This window comes from Eleutherodactylus coqui, chromosome 3 (assembly GCF_035609145.1).
Source record: "Eleutherodactylus coqui strain aEleCoq1 chromosome 3, aEleCoq1.hap1, whole genome shotgun sequence".
NCBI classification, from domain to species: domain Eukaryota; kingdom Metazoa; phylum Chordata; class Amphibia; order Anura; family Eleutherodactylidae; genus Eleutherodactylus; species Eleutherodactylus coqui.
The window spans coordinates 249,165,985-249,183,687 of NC_089839.1; the positions used below are offsets into that span (position 1 = coordinate 249,165,985).

Below are 17,703 nucleotides of genomic sequence, written 5' to 3' on the forward strand. Positions count from 1 at the left end.
CTTATAGCTTCTGGGCCCCAATGCAAAACCTGTAACAGGGCCCCCAACTATAATGCTTTATTTATAGTACTGGGCTCCCTATATGGAGAAGAGAGGCCTTATGGGCCCCTTGGGGCTCCTGGGCCCGGGTGCAACCGCATCCCCTGCACCCTCTATAGTTACGCCCCTGGCTCCACCCACAGCTTGCAGGTCCTAAACTTACTGGTACCAACCTTCCTGACTCAGTGCTAGAGAAAACCTTCTGAAGCAGACAAACAGGAGCTTCCGGAACTCTGAACTGCACATGAGCAATATAGCGCAGTACTTCCATTCATGTCCCCCCATCATGCATTGTTCACTGGAAGAAGTAGCAAATGCGGAGGAGATGTCAGAGGAGGTGGAGATACTTTTTAAGTGGAGGGTCACATGACATACCTAGGAAATGAAGAAAGCAGCTAGCCCTATTATAGAATGACTTATAGTGGTGATGTACATTAGATTTTAGTCTGTGTCCGGAATGCCCCTTTAATACTAATTACAATCATTTTTATTTCCTCATTGTTTTATAGTTTCTGCTGTGCTGCTGAAAAGTCCCCAACCGGATTCCATAAGGTGTGATAAATATTATGTATAGACATCTGGACTATCTGTCCGTAACCTGTAACAAGATGCAAATGACATGTAAATCAAAACAAATCTTTTATTCTACAATATCACACATGCTGTTTCTGTCACATAAATTATTTAGGGGGGGTGCATGCTTTCTACATCTTAGCACCGAACCTTTTTATAGACGGGGCCTAAAATAAACCCGAAATAAATCTTTTTAATATTTAATTTGTGCGCCCTCCCTAATTTGGAACAGCTACCCGGCCTCATAAGAGGTCCCCTCCCTCACATATCTGTCATCGCCGCTGACATGTCTATTTTTAGTAAATACCGGTATTCACCATAAAATAACAATTCTGGAGCATCTTTTCTTAGATCTCTGTATTGTGCAGTTCTTCCTGGGAAATAGATGAATACATTGACAACTGTATGTTTCCATTTGCATTGTCAAAGGGGTACGTCCCTACACACTCTGATTGGACAGTGACACCTCTCCCCCAATTGCCCACTTGTCAATTTATAATGAGGAATGGCACAATGCAGAGAACTAAGTAAGGATTGCAAAGCCCCTTTTATACCGATCCTGAGAATGGGGGTCCAGTGTCCCATGTCCTCCTCAGAGCTGGTTTAAGAGGTTTTCTGGACAAATACTATTGATGACCTATCCTCAGGATAGGTCATTAATAGTTGATAACCTGGGGTCCATCACTTGGAATCCTGACCAATCAGCTAATTGTGCGCCCACTGACAGCACTGCAAATAACACAGAGGTGGGAGCAGAAGCAGCGGAAGTCTCTGCTCTGACCTTTGTGTAGTGGTTGGTGCTTGTAACTGCAAGCGCGGCTCTCACTAAAATCAATGCAAGCTGTGCCTGCAGTTATAACCTGAGGATAGGTCATCAATAGTATCCTCCCTGGGGAAAAAAACCCTTTAATATACATTAAAAACAGTGAGGATAAGACTGAATGGAGCACCGGCTGCGCAAGCACACTGATGCTATATTCATTTTCAATGAGCAGCAACCAAGTGACCCCTCAGTGATAGGCAGAGTGGGACATGAGACCCCCGTTCTCGAGACTAGCAGGGTCTCAGCAGTGAGACTCCCAACAATTAGCAAATTATCCACTGGTCTGTGAACCTGGTCCAACCATTCCAACCAAACATTAAATAGTATTTATGGCAAGCTGGAACAGGAATACAAACATGAAGAACACAATGTGTCATGTCAAGGTCATGTATCAATATTCCTAATCCCTGAAGTGAAGCCTTGTATAGAATGCGTCTTCTGATGGTCTTTTCTCTGTGTTGCACACAAGGTATCAGGTTATAGAGCTCATTGGATGTCAGTGGTGTATACAGATGACCGGGAAGTGGGGGGGTGGGGGGGCTTTATGGCAAAGATAAGAATATGCTTCATTCTATCTAGAGGTTAATTGCCAATAACATCCTATTCTCATTAATTCATTGATGAGAAATAATTTCGTAGTCCTTGGGGGGCAAAAGCAAGACTGTAGTCCATACTGCTCAAAGATATGTCCCATAAGGATGTGCGTGTCATACACTTAGTTCATAAAGTGTAGCAGCAGAGATGACAATATAAATTCTTGTATATATGTCACCTTATTGATCCACAACTACTTAATCCAGTTCATAGAATATAGGTTGGTTCTAGCAGTGTATCTATGTACTGAGGTTAAATTGTGCTGTATTTATGTTATGAGCTTGGTTCTGGTAATGTATCTATGTACTGAGGTTGACTTGCCTGTATTTATGTTATGATCTTTGTTCTGGTATTGTATTTATGCACTGAGCTTGGTTCTAGTATTGTATCTATGTACCGAGGTTGGTTTGCGCTGTATTTATATTATGAGCTTGGTTCTGGTATTGTATCTATGTACTGAGGTTGACTTGCACTGTATTTATGTTATGAGCTTGGTTCTGGTATTGTATCTACGTACTAAACTTGGTTCTGATATTCTATGTACTGAGGTTGGTTTGCCCTGTATTTATATTATGAGCTTTGTTCTGGTATTGTATCTACGTATTAAACTTGGTTCTGATATTCTATGTACTGAGGTTGGTTTGCCCTGTATTTATGTTATGAGCTTGGTTCTGGTATTGTAGCTATACACTGAGCTTGGTTCTAGAACTGTACCTATGTACAGAGGTTGGTTTGCACTGTATTTATAATATAAGCTTGGTTCTGGTATTGTATCTATGTACTGAGATTGACTTGCGCTGTGTTTATGTTATGAGCTTGGTTCTGGTATTCTGTCTATGTACTGAGCTTGGCTTGCACTGTATTTATGTTATGAGCTTGGTTTTGGTATTGTATCGACGTACTGTGCTTGGTTCTGATATTATATGTACTGAGGTTGGTGTGCACTGTATTTATGTTATGAGCTTGGTTCTGTTATTGTATATATGAACTGAGCTTGGTTTTAGTATTGTATCTATGTACTGAGGTTGGTTTGCGCTGTATTTACGTTATGAGCTTGGTTCTGGTATTGTATCTATGTACTGAGCTTGGCTTGCTCTGTATTTATGTTATGATCTTGGTTCTGTTATTGTATCTATGAACTAAGCTTGGTTCTGTTATTGTATCTATGCACTGAGCTTGGTTCTGATATTGTATCTATAACTGAGCTTGGTTCTGGTGTTTATCTATGTACTGAGGTTGGCCTGCACTGTATTTATGTTATGAGCTTGGTTCCGGTATTGTATCTAAGCGCTGGGCTTGGTTCTGGTTTTGTATCTATGCACTGAGCTTGGTTCTAGCAGTATATCTATGTACTGAGGTTGGCTCGTGCTGTATTTATGTTATGAGCTTGGCTCTGGTACTGTATCCATGCACGTATTGCGAAGCGCTGTACACAGTCGCTGGTCATTTTGATAACAGCAAGCATAATATAACAAAAAAATAGGCAAGCCTCAGTAAACTGTGTGATTGATAAGTCTTCCAGCTCTCTATTCCTCGTGAATCTGGCAGATAACGGCACCCAGTAGGTGTTGTGTAGACGTCCCGCACTCTTCTCCTTTAAGACGCTGCTGGCACCTTTCTTCTTCTTCTCCTTTTCTCTCTCACATTCTCCACCTCTGAACCTCAATGATTGACAGCAGGACGGGCGAGGAGGGGGAGGGGTGTGACCCGAAAGGCCACCAATCACGCCGCGGGGTGGGCGGAGCCTAGCCTCGCAGCCACCAGTCAGCGCTTGGCGGGGGCGGGCCCCGAGTCTCCATTCTGTGCTGTGTGTCAGCTCCGGAGGAGAGAGGGATAGACGCGGGAGGGAGGAGAAGCGGAGACTGAGCCCCAAACAAAAGCAGGACACCGAGCGGCGAGGAAGTTCCCCGCACCGGCACGGACCGCACCCTCCGGGAGAGCCGCGGGGAGAGCGCCTCCTCCTCCGCCTGGATCCTATTCTTCCTGGTCGGCTGGACTTGTCCGGATCTGGACGGATTCCTGCGCCCTGGGATTTAAAGGAGGGAGCCACAACAAAGGCAGGAGGGAGCGAGAAGAACAATAAGAGTTCCCTGTGCGCTGCAGGGTGCTCGGAGGGTGCTGCAGAGCAGGGTCGCTCCTGGAGATGGATGATCAGCCCAGGCTCATGCACAGCCACCCTGGGGTGGGGATGCCAGGTCACCCTAGTCTGTCCCAACACATGCAGGATGGCACTGGGGCGACCGAGGGGGAGGGGGGCAGGAAGCAGGACATCGGGGATATATTACAGCAAATTATGACCATCACTGACCAGAGTCTGGATGAAGCACAGGCCAGGTGAGCACACATGTCACATACATGTATCCATGCCATGCACATCTGGACATGCAGCTTACATAATAAGTCCCCTACTGGGACAATATGGGGGCAAATCTTCCAATTCAGGGTCTTACATTAGCCTATAACCTGCACAGAATCCGGGACCTTTTTAATTTCTGGCCCACAAAAACTTTTTTGTATTGTTATTGTCATGTGTCACATTCTGTAGCAGAATCTGCCAAACTTTCAAGTCATCCAAAAAGAGGGGAACAACTGTAAGTCAGGGGATCCTCCATGGGTGAGACTTTTTTGCAACCAAAACTTTTTTTTTTCTTCAATAGTTGTGACCCCCTTAGTGTCCCTGGGAAGGGTTAACTGTAGCAGGACACACATGTCCTAGTTTACAGCATGACATCCTGTAGTAAAGCATAATCCTGACCTCCAGAGCTGACAATCTACTGCTGAGTGGCCACCTACTGCACATACTTCCCTAATGACCTGTACATAAATACTTCCATATGTCATTGGCTTGGAGTGAGGCTTTTGCATACTGTTTGCAGTTACTTGAACTTTATCCTGTACTTTTTTTTTATTTTTGGTCCATTCTTACTAAAACTCATCACTAGTGTAATGTGACCCTTGTGCAGCTTGGATGTAGAATATATGGGGTGCAATAAAAGTTTTAGTGCACCAGTAGAAGTACCACAGAGGTCAAGTCTGCCGCCAGGCCTGTCTGTTATGTGCCGTCAGAGTTAGGAAATGCGCTTGTCACATAATGTGAAGGCCAGGTATTGTGTATACAAGGTATGCCTGGGCACACAACAACTGGCACTGCAGCTTTGGTAGTTGGGTGCCAGGCATTATGGGGGTAGTGTATTATTAGAATCTCTAATACTTATATTTTGGTGCCGGTGAAATTGCAGGCGGCGAATGTCAGGTAGCGTTTTATATATTGTATGGCATCTTAAAGTAAAGTGGGCACTGTGTGATGGGTAAACTTCTATGTGTATGACATGCTGTGCCAGATATAACTGGCATAATGCACTGATGGGTATGTCGCAATTTTGTGACTGCTTGTTAGTCTAGGCGCTCACTTGCCAAAAAAAAAAAAAAAGTGTTACGTCTGCAAAAAAACGGATATTTTTTTCATTACACTTACAGCTCCGTGTGGCCTCTGTATTCAAACCATTTTGCCATTTTTTTTTTTTTTGCCGTACGCCATGCATCTTTCACATGCGCAAAATAAAAAAAATTAAAACAAGCCCAAGTGTATTTTTCTGTATGTATAAAAAAAAAAACACATCACACAGATGGCATTCGTGTTCTGTCCGCTTTTTTTTTCTCTCTTTGCATTGACTTGAATGATGAGTTTCATCCGTAAAACGGATCAGAATACTGCATGTGATGAGTTTTTCTGCGTAGTACGGTAGTATATGTTGCACCATAGAATAATATGGATCTGTGCGTAGTCCTTCCTTCTTTTTTTTTTTTTCTTGGACTACACACCTATGGGGGTTAAAAAACCGCCAGTGTGCTGGAGGCCTTAGAAGAAGAGAAATTCTTGCTCCTGCCAGTACTCGATCCTCCATACAGTAGTATCGGTCATATTATGTACGCCATTTTTCTGAAGTGATTCACACTTCTTGCATAGACCCCCAAGAACCACATATGAGTTGTCATGTCATTGGCACTACTTTTACGGTACATTGATTCAAGTACATTCTTCATACCAGGGTCATGTGATATCACATTCAATGTACCTGTCATTCTAGTTCTGCTATTAAAGTTCTAAATCCTTCACCTCCTCTCCAAATCTAAGATCACTTCCTCTGTATCTTCATTTGAACATATTGTCAAGTACTCTTATTAGTAGATACATGATATTATATTCCAACCCTCATTGTTTCCCCTGCTAGGCCTACTCAGGTGCTGGCATTCATCTAAGTGGACCAGCAATATGCAGTGTTTATTTGCTATTGATGCTACTCATCTATCCCATGGAGAAGGAATGAAAACCATAAATATTCTATCTGCACCTGGGGTTCTAAACATATTTCAGTAACTGCATTTCATATTCTATACATGTTGTTATAAACCCATCAATGCCAATTGGGTATAATCCCTGGTCTCAGATGTTCAAAGGGAATTGCTGTTTGTAAATATTACTCCTTCCAATCTGATACATTGTATCTGTTGCTTATTTCTAGAGGACAGCTGCTACAAAGTAACAAGTCCAAGGTGAAAGTAAATCTAATACTGGCAGAGAAGTAAAATATCAGGTTTAATCATCATTGATCTATGTAATAGAGGCTATAATAAAGGGCTATCCCATCAGGAAGGGGCTTTATGTGAAGTTGAGTAGAAATATAGTAACTTTTTTTTTTTTTTATAAACAGCTGCTTTTCAGTGCAATATTGCAACAGGCTTCGCCTACGTTGCGGCCTCTGATGCTACAGCTTATGCAGATGAGCGACTGCGCTTTCATTTTTCATCCCAGTGACCGCAGGTTGTGGACTCTGTTGTCACCGACAGCTAAGTTTAATTCTCTCACTTCCTCTTGTGTTGTTAGGCCTGAGCCCATGTTGGGATGACGCCTCAGAGCTGGGTGTCAGGATGCTGTTAGACTAGATACAATGCAGGTTTTATTAACCATGTATTATCCTATGGCAATGTCGCTGGCTGTCATTGAAAATGGACACATGGGTTCATCAGTATTCTATTAATGTGTATTAAGGGTGATGAGTGTGATGTATAATATATTGTACGTTAAAGGTTGCTTTATGTTCTAGACTACAGTATTCTAATTGTCATTTAGGCTGCTTGATTGTAACCAAATATTGGGATATTTTTAATAGAAATTGCAGAGGTGAATAATAATTCTGATACATATAAACCCGGCCAATTGCAAGAAGAATTGTGAATAGAAAATACATTGTGAAATCACTATGTAATAGCACATATGTTGTATATATTCTAGCAACATTGTATCTTTCCATAGATCATGGATATAATATAGTGTGAAAGTTTGACATATTGCTAATATAAGATACAGTCCTTTACTGTGTAGGTTCTGAGATCTGTAAAGCTGCACCAGTATAATATAATCTATAGAGTATTACAGCCCCGGGCTCTTACTTTAGCATATATGTAATAAGGAAGATATTGAGGCTCATGTATAAAGTGTTGATGGTGCAAAATGTCGAAATTCAGTCTATTTAAACTACCGTTACATCAGTTCGCATTCACATAATATATTTTCAGGTAAACTAAACTCTTGGAATATATAAGGGTTAATGGCTGTCCTGAAGGGCTTCCTGTGATAGAAATTATATATTCCTTTTTATATTATGAGACATTTTTGGGAAAGGTTTCAATAGATTTTTTTTTTTTTTTCGAGGGGAAAGAAAATATGTAAAGGCTTTTTTTCACATAAATTCCAGCATGCAAAGCAAGTTCTATTGTCAAGTAGTTATGCAAGATTACAGGCTTCAGGGCCGAGCGTGATGTATATTAAATACTGCTGTTGAGTGACTGTCGTGAGTGCATCTGGAGTGTAGATCTTGGCATTTTCAGTAATGGTGTCCTTTTTTTAAAAAAAAAATGCAAAAAAACCCCCCAAAATAAAATTCAATAATCTACCCAATTCTTACACTCTCTGCTTTGCAATGGAGTGCACATGAGGCTCTATAGGGCCCCTATCGTTATGATGTGCACGTTGTTTCGCACTGCTGTAAGCCTCCATATATGTCATAAATCCTATTTTGTCACATTTGACATGACTGTGCTGATGGTGATGATTTCTTGTAAGGAAACGGAAGGTTCGTGGGATATAAAAAGACGCCTTTTATGTTAAAAACACGATGCAAATGTGCAGTTTCAGTCTGACGCTATAGACAGGGCGCCGTATAAATGACTTCTGCGATAATAGATCCTGTTGGATCCTCTGTAGGATGGCTGCTAGGAATTGTACACGTGTTTGGGAGGAGAACTGTTCTATTTGCATAGCCGTTTTAGTGACAGCTCTTGTATATGTGCTAATTCTTTACTGGTGTATGAGAACTGGGGACATAATGGTTTTACAGCTGGAGCAGATGGGCCAATGTTCTGAAGTGGTGCGCCGTTGTCATGTGATGCATTGTATTTACCTCTGCACGTTGCAAGCGAGAAGGTTTATAGTAAAATGAGTGATTGGGGAAAGTGTCTACAAAAATGTGCTGGTGATAAAAATGTAGATGGAGTACATACCTGCTGCATGAGGGTTAACATCTATATATATATATGGTGCAAATGTGTTCCACAGCACTCTACAAATCAGAGGGTACGTGTAGAGACAAAATCGGAGATTACGTAGAGTATTAATCTAAGAAAAATGTAACTGGAGGAATGTGTCGCTTCTACGTATCACTGAGTGTGCAAACTAGTTCTACTTTGCTAACCATAGTCTTGTTGTATGCCTTATTTAAATAGACGTAGACCCCTCATGTACGCGTTCATCCGTGGTTGCACTAGGCGTAAATATCTGCCTAGGGATCCCTACTTGGAGACAATAAAAGGACAACGCTGGTTCGACAGCCGGTTTACTAGTTGATCACTTTTGGGGATCTCCCATTGATGAGCGGTTATCGATGAGGGAAGAGTCAACCGATCGGTGGTGGAGTTTACCGGTATCTCATTGAAATCATCACTTAATGCCTGATGTATGTGGTCTTCCACAGTAGATCGTCGCGGTTATAGAAGGGGATTGGGGACCCCACTTTTATTTCCATATGCTTTAAACGCCAAGTTTGCACTAGTCGTGCAATAAAATAGATTTTACTTGAGTTTTTAGAAATCTTCTTAACTGCGTGCGTGCCATGACAGTGGCCTATGTTAGAACTAGTGCTGTAACTAATATAGGCAATTGCTTGCTTAGGATGTATGGTAATTAAAAGGGAGGCTGCAGTAGGGAATACCCCTTTAAACACCGATTCTAGGTTTACCGCACCATACAGTCTGCTTACATCCAACTTTTCTACTGAATTGCAACTGTTACTTTTGATAGCAGATTCTACTGTCAGACTTAACACAAGAAGTTGCAACCTATATGAAGTCACATGGTGTGAATCTAGTCATGTGACACCTCGTATACAACCTCCACTTGCAGCCACATTCATTTGCATGCACTCAAGAGTGAACATGATAGTATGGAAAGTTGTTTCATGAGGCTCCAGCATGTACAGTAAATAGAGGCTCCTATGATAAACCTTCTGATGACAAAGTTGCTTTGTTTGATCTTGCGCAAGATAGAAGTACGACTTGAATGCTTTTATTTTCGGGTAAGTACGTTGTTACCTTTCCATGTTTAGAAGCGGGTTATTCTTGATTTTTAGGTAGCTCATTACTACTTTTATAAATATTGACTTGTGGTTTTTGCTGCACTTATTGAGAAGGTCATGGCGGTGAACCTGATACCTCGATCGACCTGCGACAAAGTTCATATTTTCTTTGTGGAAACTTAAGGACTCCGATCGTAGTTCTTTATGCTGTGATCCCATAATGTAGTAGACTGTCTTTTTGTACAGAATGAAAAACATTACATAAAGTTATACATAACCAGGTAATCCTTGTTGCTCAAGTACAACCTTCGTGCTAAAGTTGGCCATAACCTGAGATAACCCTGGAGTCTTTTGGTGCTAAAGAATAGGACCATGTTGAAATCGAACCTGGTGATCCATTCTTTCCCTAATGGAAGATGATCCACTAGACACTATAGACATTGTCAATGGATGCTACCACCAAATTCTCTCATCTAAGACCAACTTAATTTATGGAGTACTTGCATAATTTTGGGTTTACCTTGGGTTGGCTATACTTTGAGATGCAATCCCATCTATCCAGGTTTCTTAAACTGATGATATGTCTGAATTTCAGTCATTAGCGTCCTATTCGGAATAGGCTCCTGATATGGGAAGATGTTGGATAGTGTTCGGGAGAGCTGGTGGTCACCAGTAACTTTCCATAAATAACAAAATTTCTCTAGTGGTGGGAAGTGTTGAGGAAAGAAAATTGCCAGATGCCAAGGGACTCCTATTTTGGCTCCATATTTGGTCCATGTTTTGCGGACTGTAATATGGAGCTAATGTAAATCTATGTATCTATTCACATGGCTGTGCTTTTGACTAACATTTAAAAAAAATGCAGCTTGACTTTTTTTTTTTTAATTTAGTTTCTGCCTCTGCATTGTTTTCTATTGGGAAAGTACAGATCAGTATTTGCACACTAGAACATGTAAGCAATATGGAGGCAAATACCAGTTGTACTGTCATCTATAACATGTCCGGTCCGTAATATGGATTTGTATTAGGGGCTTATATAAAAATGCTCGCCTGAAACTGGCCTATATCTGTACTCTCTAGACTCTTCTGCGTGAAGGGTGGGGATTGTTTTCTGTTTTTAAAATGTATTTGGTACCTGATATTGAGGGTATCTCTTTTGGAACTTTTTGGGGAAATTTACCAAGCTCGGCATTTCCAACGTTGGAATGCTTCTACATGTATTGGGCGCATCCTGGAACCTCCATGTGCCTACACAGAAATGTAAGCCAGGTCCAACTTGGCATATGTCTCTGGCGTAAAATTCTATGTACTTTCGTTGGTCTGGGATGTCCTCGCCCCTCCAGACAAGCCCTGCTCACTTTTTACAAAAGTGGGAAAAGTCTAAAAAAAAAAGTTGTAAATTGTTGCACACATTTTGGACATTTTTTAGACTCCTTGTGTAGAAGCTTTACTAAACATTCCCCGTTATTTCTAGGGTTACGTTTGCTTTAATTCGAAACAGTGCAGACTTCAGGAAAATGATGACATTGCCAGTAGCGCCCAGATGAGCTCCGGGTTTTATCTTCTAACCATGTGGACTACTCTTCGTTCGCTCATATTTACATTGGATTGCACTGTTCTAGGTGACCCCAGTTGGAGGTGACTTCTAGTAAATCTATTGGCTAATTTTCAGGAGACGGTACTGCTAAATTCTTTGTAGGCATTAAATATTCATTCGACGTGGGAAGTTATAGCGTTCAGATATAATAATATAAATATAGTAACTACATTAAGGAAGGTTTCATCTTCTCATTGGAAGTTCCCCGGAGTAGTGCCCACTATACCATTTTTCATTAACCTGTGTCTAGACGGTGAAACATTATTACTATTGAGCCCAGCTGTACAGTGCTATGGGGAATGCTCTATAAATAATCCTATTCTTTATCGGAGTCTGCAAATCTGATGTGGAGCGGTGGATCTTACACAAGACCCTTCTTCTTTTTGCACAAATTGGTAGGTCACTTACTTTAAGAGGTTCCTTCCCTGTGATAAAACTTCTGGCATATCCATAAAATATGCTATAGGTATGTGGTTGGTGGGGGTCTGACTGCTGGGACCCCGACACATATGTGCAGGCACTCTTCATTGTAGTTTCTCCGAGACACAAAAATGGCTGTTGTGCAATTTATGCTATTCAGTGATCCAAGAGGCATATAATACAGTCTTTGTAACAATACAGATTAGGAAACAAGGTAATTTGTCGCCTATGGGAGTCACACATGCCATCAATTGCCATGCACTAACTTGGCGTGTAAGCGTGCGTAATAACGCCAAGTTAGAGCATGCTACGATTTTTTATTTTTTTATTTTTTTGGAATACGCTGTAACAATAGGAACCAGGACTGTTGCAGAAATTTCTTTTTTCGCACATTTTAGTGCGGTTGTTTTTCTGGCACGTGCAAGGGTTTCTGCAAGATATATTCAGGTGAATGGGGCAGTCACAAATTTGTGTGACATCTGTCATGTGAAAGATAGGGGGAAAGGGGGGACTTGTTATTTGAATAGCACCAACTTATTCCACAGCGCTTTCGGGTAATTTAATAATCCACCCCCCCCCCTCCTTATTTCCAGCAAGCTATTTTACCGACCATGGAAGGCTGTCAACCTTGAGTCGGCTACCTGAGCCATTCAGAAATTGAACTTGCAACCTTCAGGTTGTGAGCGAGAGCTTAGGACTGCATACTGCTGCCTTAACATTCTGCGGCTCATGAGGCCCTTTACGATACTTTAAAAGATACTTTAGAAAAAAACTTTAAAAGTGGACAGGTTAACCCCTTCCTGCACAATGCTGCAGTAGCGCGATGCGAGGACTGCATCTTGTCGCACTATTATGATGTGGGCTGAGGAGCTATACTTGGGTGTTAGCTGTTATATACAACTGACATCCTGATGCAACGGATGGGATTAAAGTTGAGGCCGATTCCAGATGAGCTTATTGTAATACGTCCTTAATACGGGCGTGTTATAGATGACGTTACAACCGTATGGCGACCATTTTTGATCTGCATTTGTCTCCATATATCTTATTTTCTGCTGTAAGTGAAAATCCTCCGACTGTCCACCAGTAAGCGTAGGAACAGCGGAACGCGTCCGGCCAAGTTTCACACAAAGTCCTCAGAAATCCACCGCAAAGAATTGGACATCCCACAACAGACTGTGTGGAAGATGTTATCCCTACCGATTGCAATAGTTACCGGCCCTGAAACCGGACCACAAAGCGAGGCGACATTCTTTCTACAAGAGTCTGCAAACTAACGGAAAGTGATGGTTTCATGGAATATTTAGTGTTTAGTGATGAAGCCGCCTTCCACCTTACAGGCCCAGTTACCAAATGTAATGTCAGAATCCGGGGGAGGGAAAACCCACCGGTCTACGTGGAGCGTGTGTGCGACTCCCCCAAGGTGAACCTGTTTTGCGCTTTAACCTGCAGGAAAGCGTACGGCCCCTTATTTGTCCATGCGGAAACAATCCCAGGGATTCTGTACCTGGACACACTATAAATATGGCTTCTGTCGCAGTTTGAACAGGAAATGCCAGGTTTTGTCTTCCAACAGGACGGGGCACCCCCCATCTTTACAAACTAAGTCAGAAGTCTCAATAGACGACTGCCAGACAGATGGATCGGTCGTGCCGGTGGTGACGATAACGAACCTCTTCCTTGACCTCCACGTTCCTTGGACCTTACACCTTCTGGTCATCTTCTATGGTGGAGTATAAAAGCTAGAATCCACATACCACCCTTACACCCCCCATGTATGACCTGTGAGGACACATCATAGTAGCCATTACATCAGTCAGTTGTGATACTCTACAACCTGTATGGCAGGAACTGGACTACAGGCTGCATGTGTCGAGTGACAAAGGGGCTTCCCATTGATCACCTCTGATGTGGAAAACATTTTTGATGTTGTGTAACAAAACTTTTTGAATTTGTTTTCATTTATATAAAATTTTTATGAGTCGTTAAAACTTGCGTTATGAGTGTTTTTAAGTTGGGAAGATCATTTGTAATAACTCTGGTCTGATCTGTATTTTCCTAATAGAAAATAATACAATATGGAGGAAAATCTAGAGAATGCTGTGCTTTTAACAAGCAGTCCTGAAAAACGCAGCCATGTGACTAGATACAGAGATTTACATTAACTCCATATTCTGGTCCTCAAAACCCAAATCAAATATGGAGCTAGGGTAAGCTTGTCTGAAACGGCCGAACTCTGATCTTGGCTGTACTGACTGCGGCATCCAAGTGGTTGTACCGAGGGAGGCAGCATTTTTTTTTTTGGTCTGCAATTGTAAAGGGGGGGGGGGGGGGAGGGAAGGAGCACGAGTGGTATGGTTACATCTGTAAAGACCCGTACTCCTAAATTGAACACACATAACCCACATGGTAAATGCTCTTTAAAAAAAAAAACCCTAATGGGAATAAAAATGGGAATAAAAAATAGTAGTCGTGCATGCATCCCAAAATGGCAGCGATATAAACTTCAACTCATCCTGCAAAAAAGCTCCCCTAAAGTAGTAAAGGTGGAAGAATTACCATATTATGGGTCTTGGAACGCAGTGACATAAAAAAAAAATTTGTGGAAGAGGGGACTTTAAAAATTTTTTATTTTTGTAAAAGCAGTAGAACCAAAAAAGTGTATGAACTTGATCTTGCTGTAATCGTAATGACCCAGAGAATACATGGGTAGGTACACATGTAGCACGTGGACCACATTTTCAGTGGTCCAACCTTTTCTACGATCATTCTGCTGTGTGAACTCAATGTTGCGGACTATATTCGGGAGCCGGGTGTCTTCAGCCTGATGACCCAGCTCCACAGCTCTGGCGTTCGGTGCAGCATTGCCAGGTTATATGGTAGCAGCACAAAAGGCATATCCTGTATTTAGGCATATTTATAATTTCTGGGTAGACTACATTCTATGTGATAAGATGTGCAATGTAGGTTCCCGCTCGTCCCTGTCTTGTTAGGATATTTAACCCTGCATCCTCTGAATCCGCAGCCCTATAAATTACATGCAGTTTGTCTTGTGGAGGTCTAATGGAAATGTGTGAGGTGCTAATAACCACTGCGTGATTAATGATGATTCCGCTCTGTGTGAGATTTCCCCCTGGTATCATCTGCCAATGTCCTGGGGCACACGGCATTGAAAATAGGAAGCACTCGCCTTTCTATAACTTTCCCTTTTCCTCAGAATAGATCTTTCCTGGGGTAATTTTCTTCCTCCCCCCCCCCCCCCCTTCCTTTTTTTTTTTTTTATATTTAATTTCACCTCCCAATATATTGGATGGTGAATGAAGAATCCTTAAAGTTCATGTATAAACCCAGCATTCCTGCAGTTGCTTATTGACACAGTGCAGCTTTTTATGCCAATGCAGAGAATGATGCAAAATGATGAAAGTCTGAGCTTAACGTTTGGTTTTTGAAACCCTTTTTACACTGTAAATAAAACAAAAAATGGAGCCCATTGGATTAAATACCTTGAGTGTTCTGGTCCCAGTGCGACAGATATGCCTAACCCAACCGCCATCTACTTCACAGGCCAGAATATTGAATAGCACAGGTAGAAAAAAGTTTGTTAGGGCATCAATGTTTTCCAAGGTGTTACAAATGTGTTTGCTTGCTTTTGTTAGAGCTTTATATATGTATCCATTGCTATATTTTGAAGTAAGAATAGACATTTGTCAACAATTATGTGAATTGGGATTGTATAGAACACACGATTTGTAATGCGTATAAAGAATATTTGGAAGGCGTATGTAGTATAGAGCAGACTTCTTGTGTTGAGTGTAAAGACACCAAAGTTTGTAGTCTGTTTGCAGTTTTTAGGTAGATCCATTTTAAGTTGGGTAAGCCCTGCCGTTCACTCTTCTAGGCCTCATGTCCACCGGTGGATTTTATCTATTGAATCTGCGCAGCTCTAGCCGCCCATAGAGAAGCATTTTGCATCCGCACTTCATTTAAGTCCTGCGGATTTGATTTTTAAATGATTTGCGGATAATAAATCGCAGCACGCTCCATTTTATTGCTGATCTGGCTCCATTCATCTCTATGGGAGTTTAGGATCCGCAGTGCATCTGCAAATATATTTAATGCGTTTTGCAGATCTGCTGCAGATTTGAAGGTTAGAAGCTGTTAGGGAGGTGGGGTTGCATTATTTTTTTTTTTTTTTTTCCACGCGGATGATCCGCACTGAAAAAAACGAGACCTCCCGAAAAGAAAAAAAAATCTATTTTAAGTTGGCACTCATTATACATTTCATCTCTGTAATGAGGAAGAAAGAGAAAAACACCAACAATGAAGTGCTCCTGGCTTTAAGTGAGATAGAATATAAGGTATAGGAGATGCTAGGATTAGTGTTGAGTAGTGGGATGAAGAGGAGATAAAAGCTTAGGACACTGGCACAAACTATCAGTGAGTCAGCGACTCACAAGAGAAGTAGAATTACTAGTGTGTATTGAACCAGCAATGCTTTATTTGAAACCTGCGAATAACACGTTTTTGAGGTTCACAGACCTCTTCATCAGATAGATGGGGTGAACCTATTGGTAAGCAGTATGTTCAGCGTCTCAGTACAGACCGTAATTGGCCGACGGCCAGTGCGCAATGGCCAATGGAGGTCATGCCACTGGCTGATTATGGTCTCTACTACCTTTTTACTTTCTGGACCAGCATATTGAAGACACTACTACATGGCTATCCAGCTATCCGAGGAAGTCTGTAAACCTCAAAATACGTTCACTGGTTCAAATAAAGCATCGTGGGTTCAATACACACTAGTGATTCTACTTCTCTTGTGAGTTGTTTGCTCACTACGGGCAGCGCCAATTACCTAGCCTTTTATCTTCTCTTCATCACTCATCTCTGTAGTGAGTCTTTACATTCTATCACTGATTTGGATTGTCCTAGGTGTGACTTTGGATAAAGAAAGATGTAATAGGCTACATTAAGAGTCATTTAAACTACCATACAGCCCTAGTATCAGGAGCGTAAAGTTGTTCATGCCATAGAAGAAATCCATGGGGCTACTGTAGAGGGAGGGAGCCCAGTTTAGGTTGGTTGAACCTCTTATTTTAAAGGGGTGGTTGGTATTTAGAAACAAAATGGCAGAAAATATGTTAACATATATATATATATATATATATATATATATATATATATATATATTTTCAACACTTCAATCCTCTAGAGCTGCTACCCTGGTGGGTCGTACTGTGTTTTTTCTTTTTTTTTTAACTTGACTGCAGTGATCATGCCGTACTTGCTAGCATCGCCGCTGTGGCGGTCACATGCAGTGAAGTAGCGAGAGACTGGCAGGGGAACATCAGCATGCCTGGGCAGAAAGAGTGGGAAATTGAATAGGCAAATAGTCCAATTGTTTTTAAAAATCCCAGATGATCCCATTAACAGGTAACACAAACTTGTCCACAGCCTCTACAAGTATGTAGAGAATTACTTAATGAATAAGGAAGAAGTGGAAGAGGTTGTACAAGCACCAGATTTTTGTGTCCAGGGTGGTGAAAGGAGTTGTGACATCAGACACAACCTCTTCTAGAATGCCCAGGGCAAACTGCTGATCGCACTGGGTCTTACTACCAGCACACATCTTATTTTGCTGGGTGAGAGCACAGCCAGACAGGCGTTTCCGCTGCTGTAGCATTACAGGATGGCCATTTAGGAAGGGTAACATCACTCCTTAAGGAGAGCACCTAGAAGGTGTGTGAGTAGACCTATAAGGCCATGCATGCTCCTCTGTGACATATATGCAAATAAGGAAAATAATGCCTCTGCAGCGCCATCTATTGGATGGCAGCATTCCGGCAAGTCAATGTCCAGTAGGGTCTTTCTAAGAATGATTAGGAATTGAAAACCAAGCCAGAATTCATACAGACAGCTGTTTGGGGGGTTTGCCCCTCATCAGTGTGCAGTAGGATTCTGGCTTGGCTAGTGAGAGCCCTATGACATGGGCCAAGAAGGGTTTTCTCACTCCTTAAGGAGAGCAC

The 17,703-nt window shown here is 41.7% G+C and overlaps 1 protein-coding gene across 5 annotated transcripts in view; it reads left to right on the top strand.

Annotated features, from left to right (window-relative positions):
• Positions 1-3,831: 3,831 nt before the first annotated feature.
• Positions 3,832-17,703, top strand: part of LOC136621625 (pre-B-cell leukemia transcription factor 1) — a 132,454-nt gene continuing 118,582 nt past the window's right edge. For 3 of the 5 annotated variants that reach the window (XM_066597247.1, XM_066597250.1, XM_066597249.1), the window contains exon 1: positions 3,832-4,363. In XM_066597247.1, the coding sequence (XP_066453344.1) occupies positions 4,173-4,363 (191 nt within the window). In that variant the 5' untranslated portion in view covers positions 3,832-4,172. The remainder of the gene's footprint in view (positions 4,364-17,703) is intronic. The other 2 variants (XM_066597248.1, XM_066597251.1) reach the window with 2 other exon arrangements.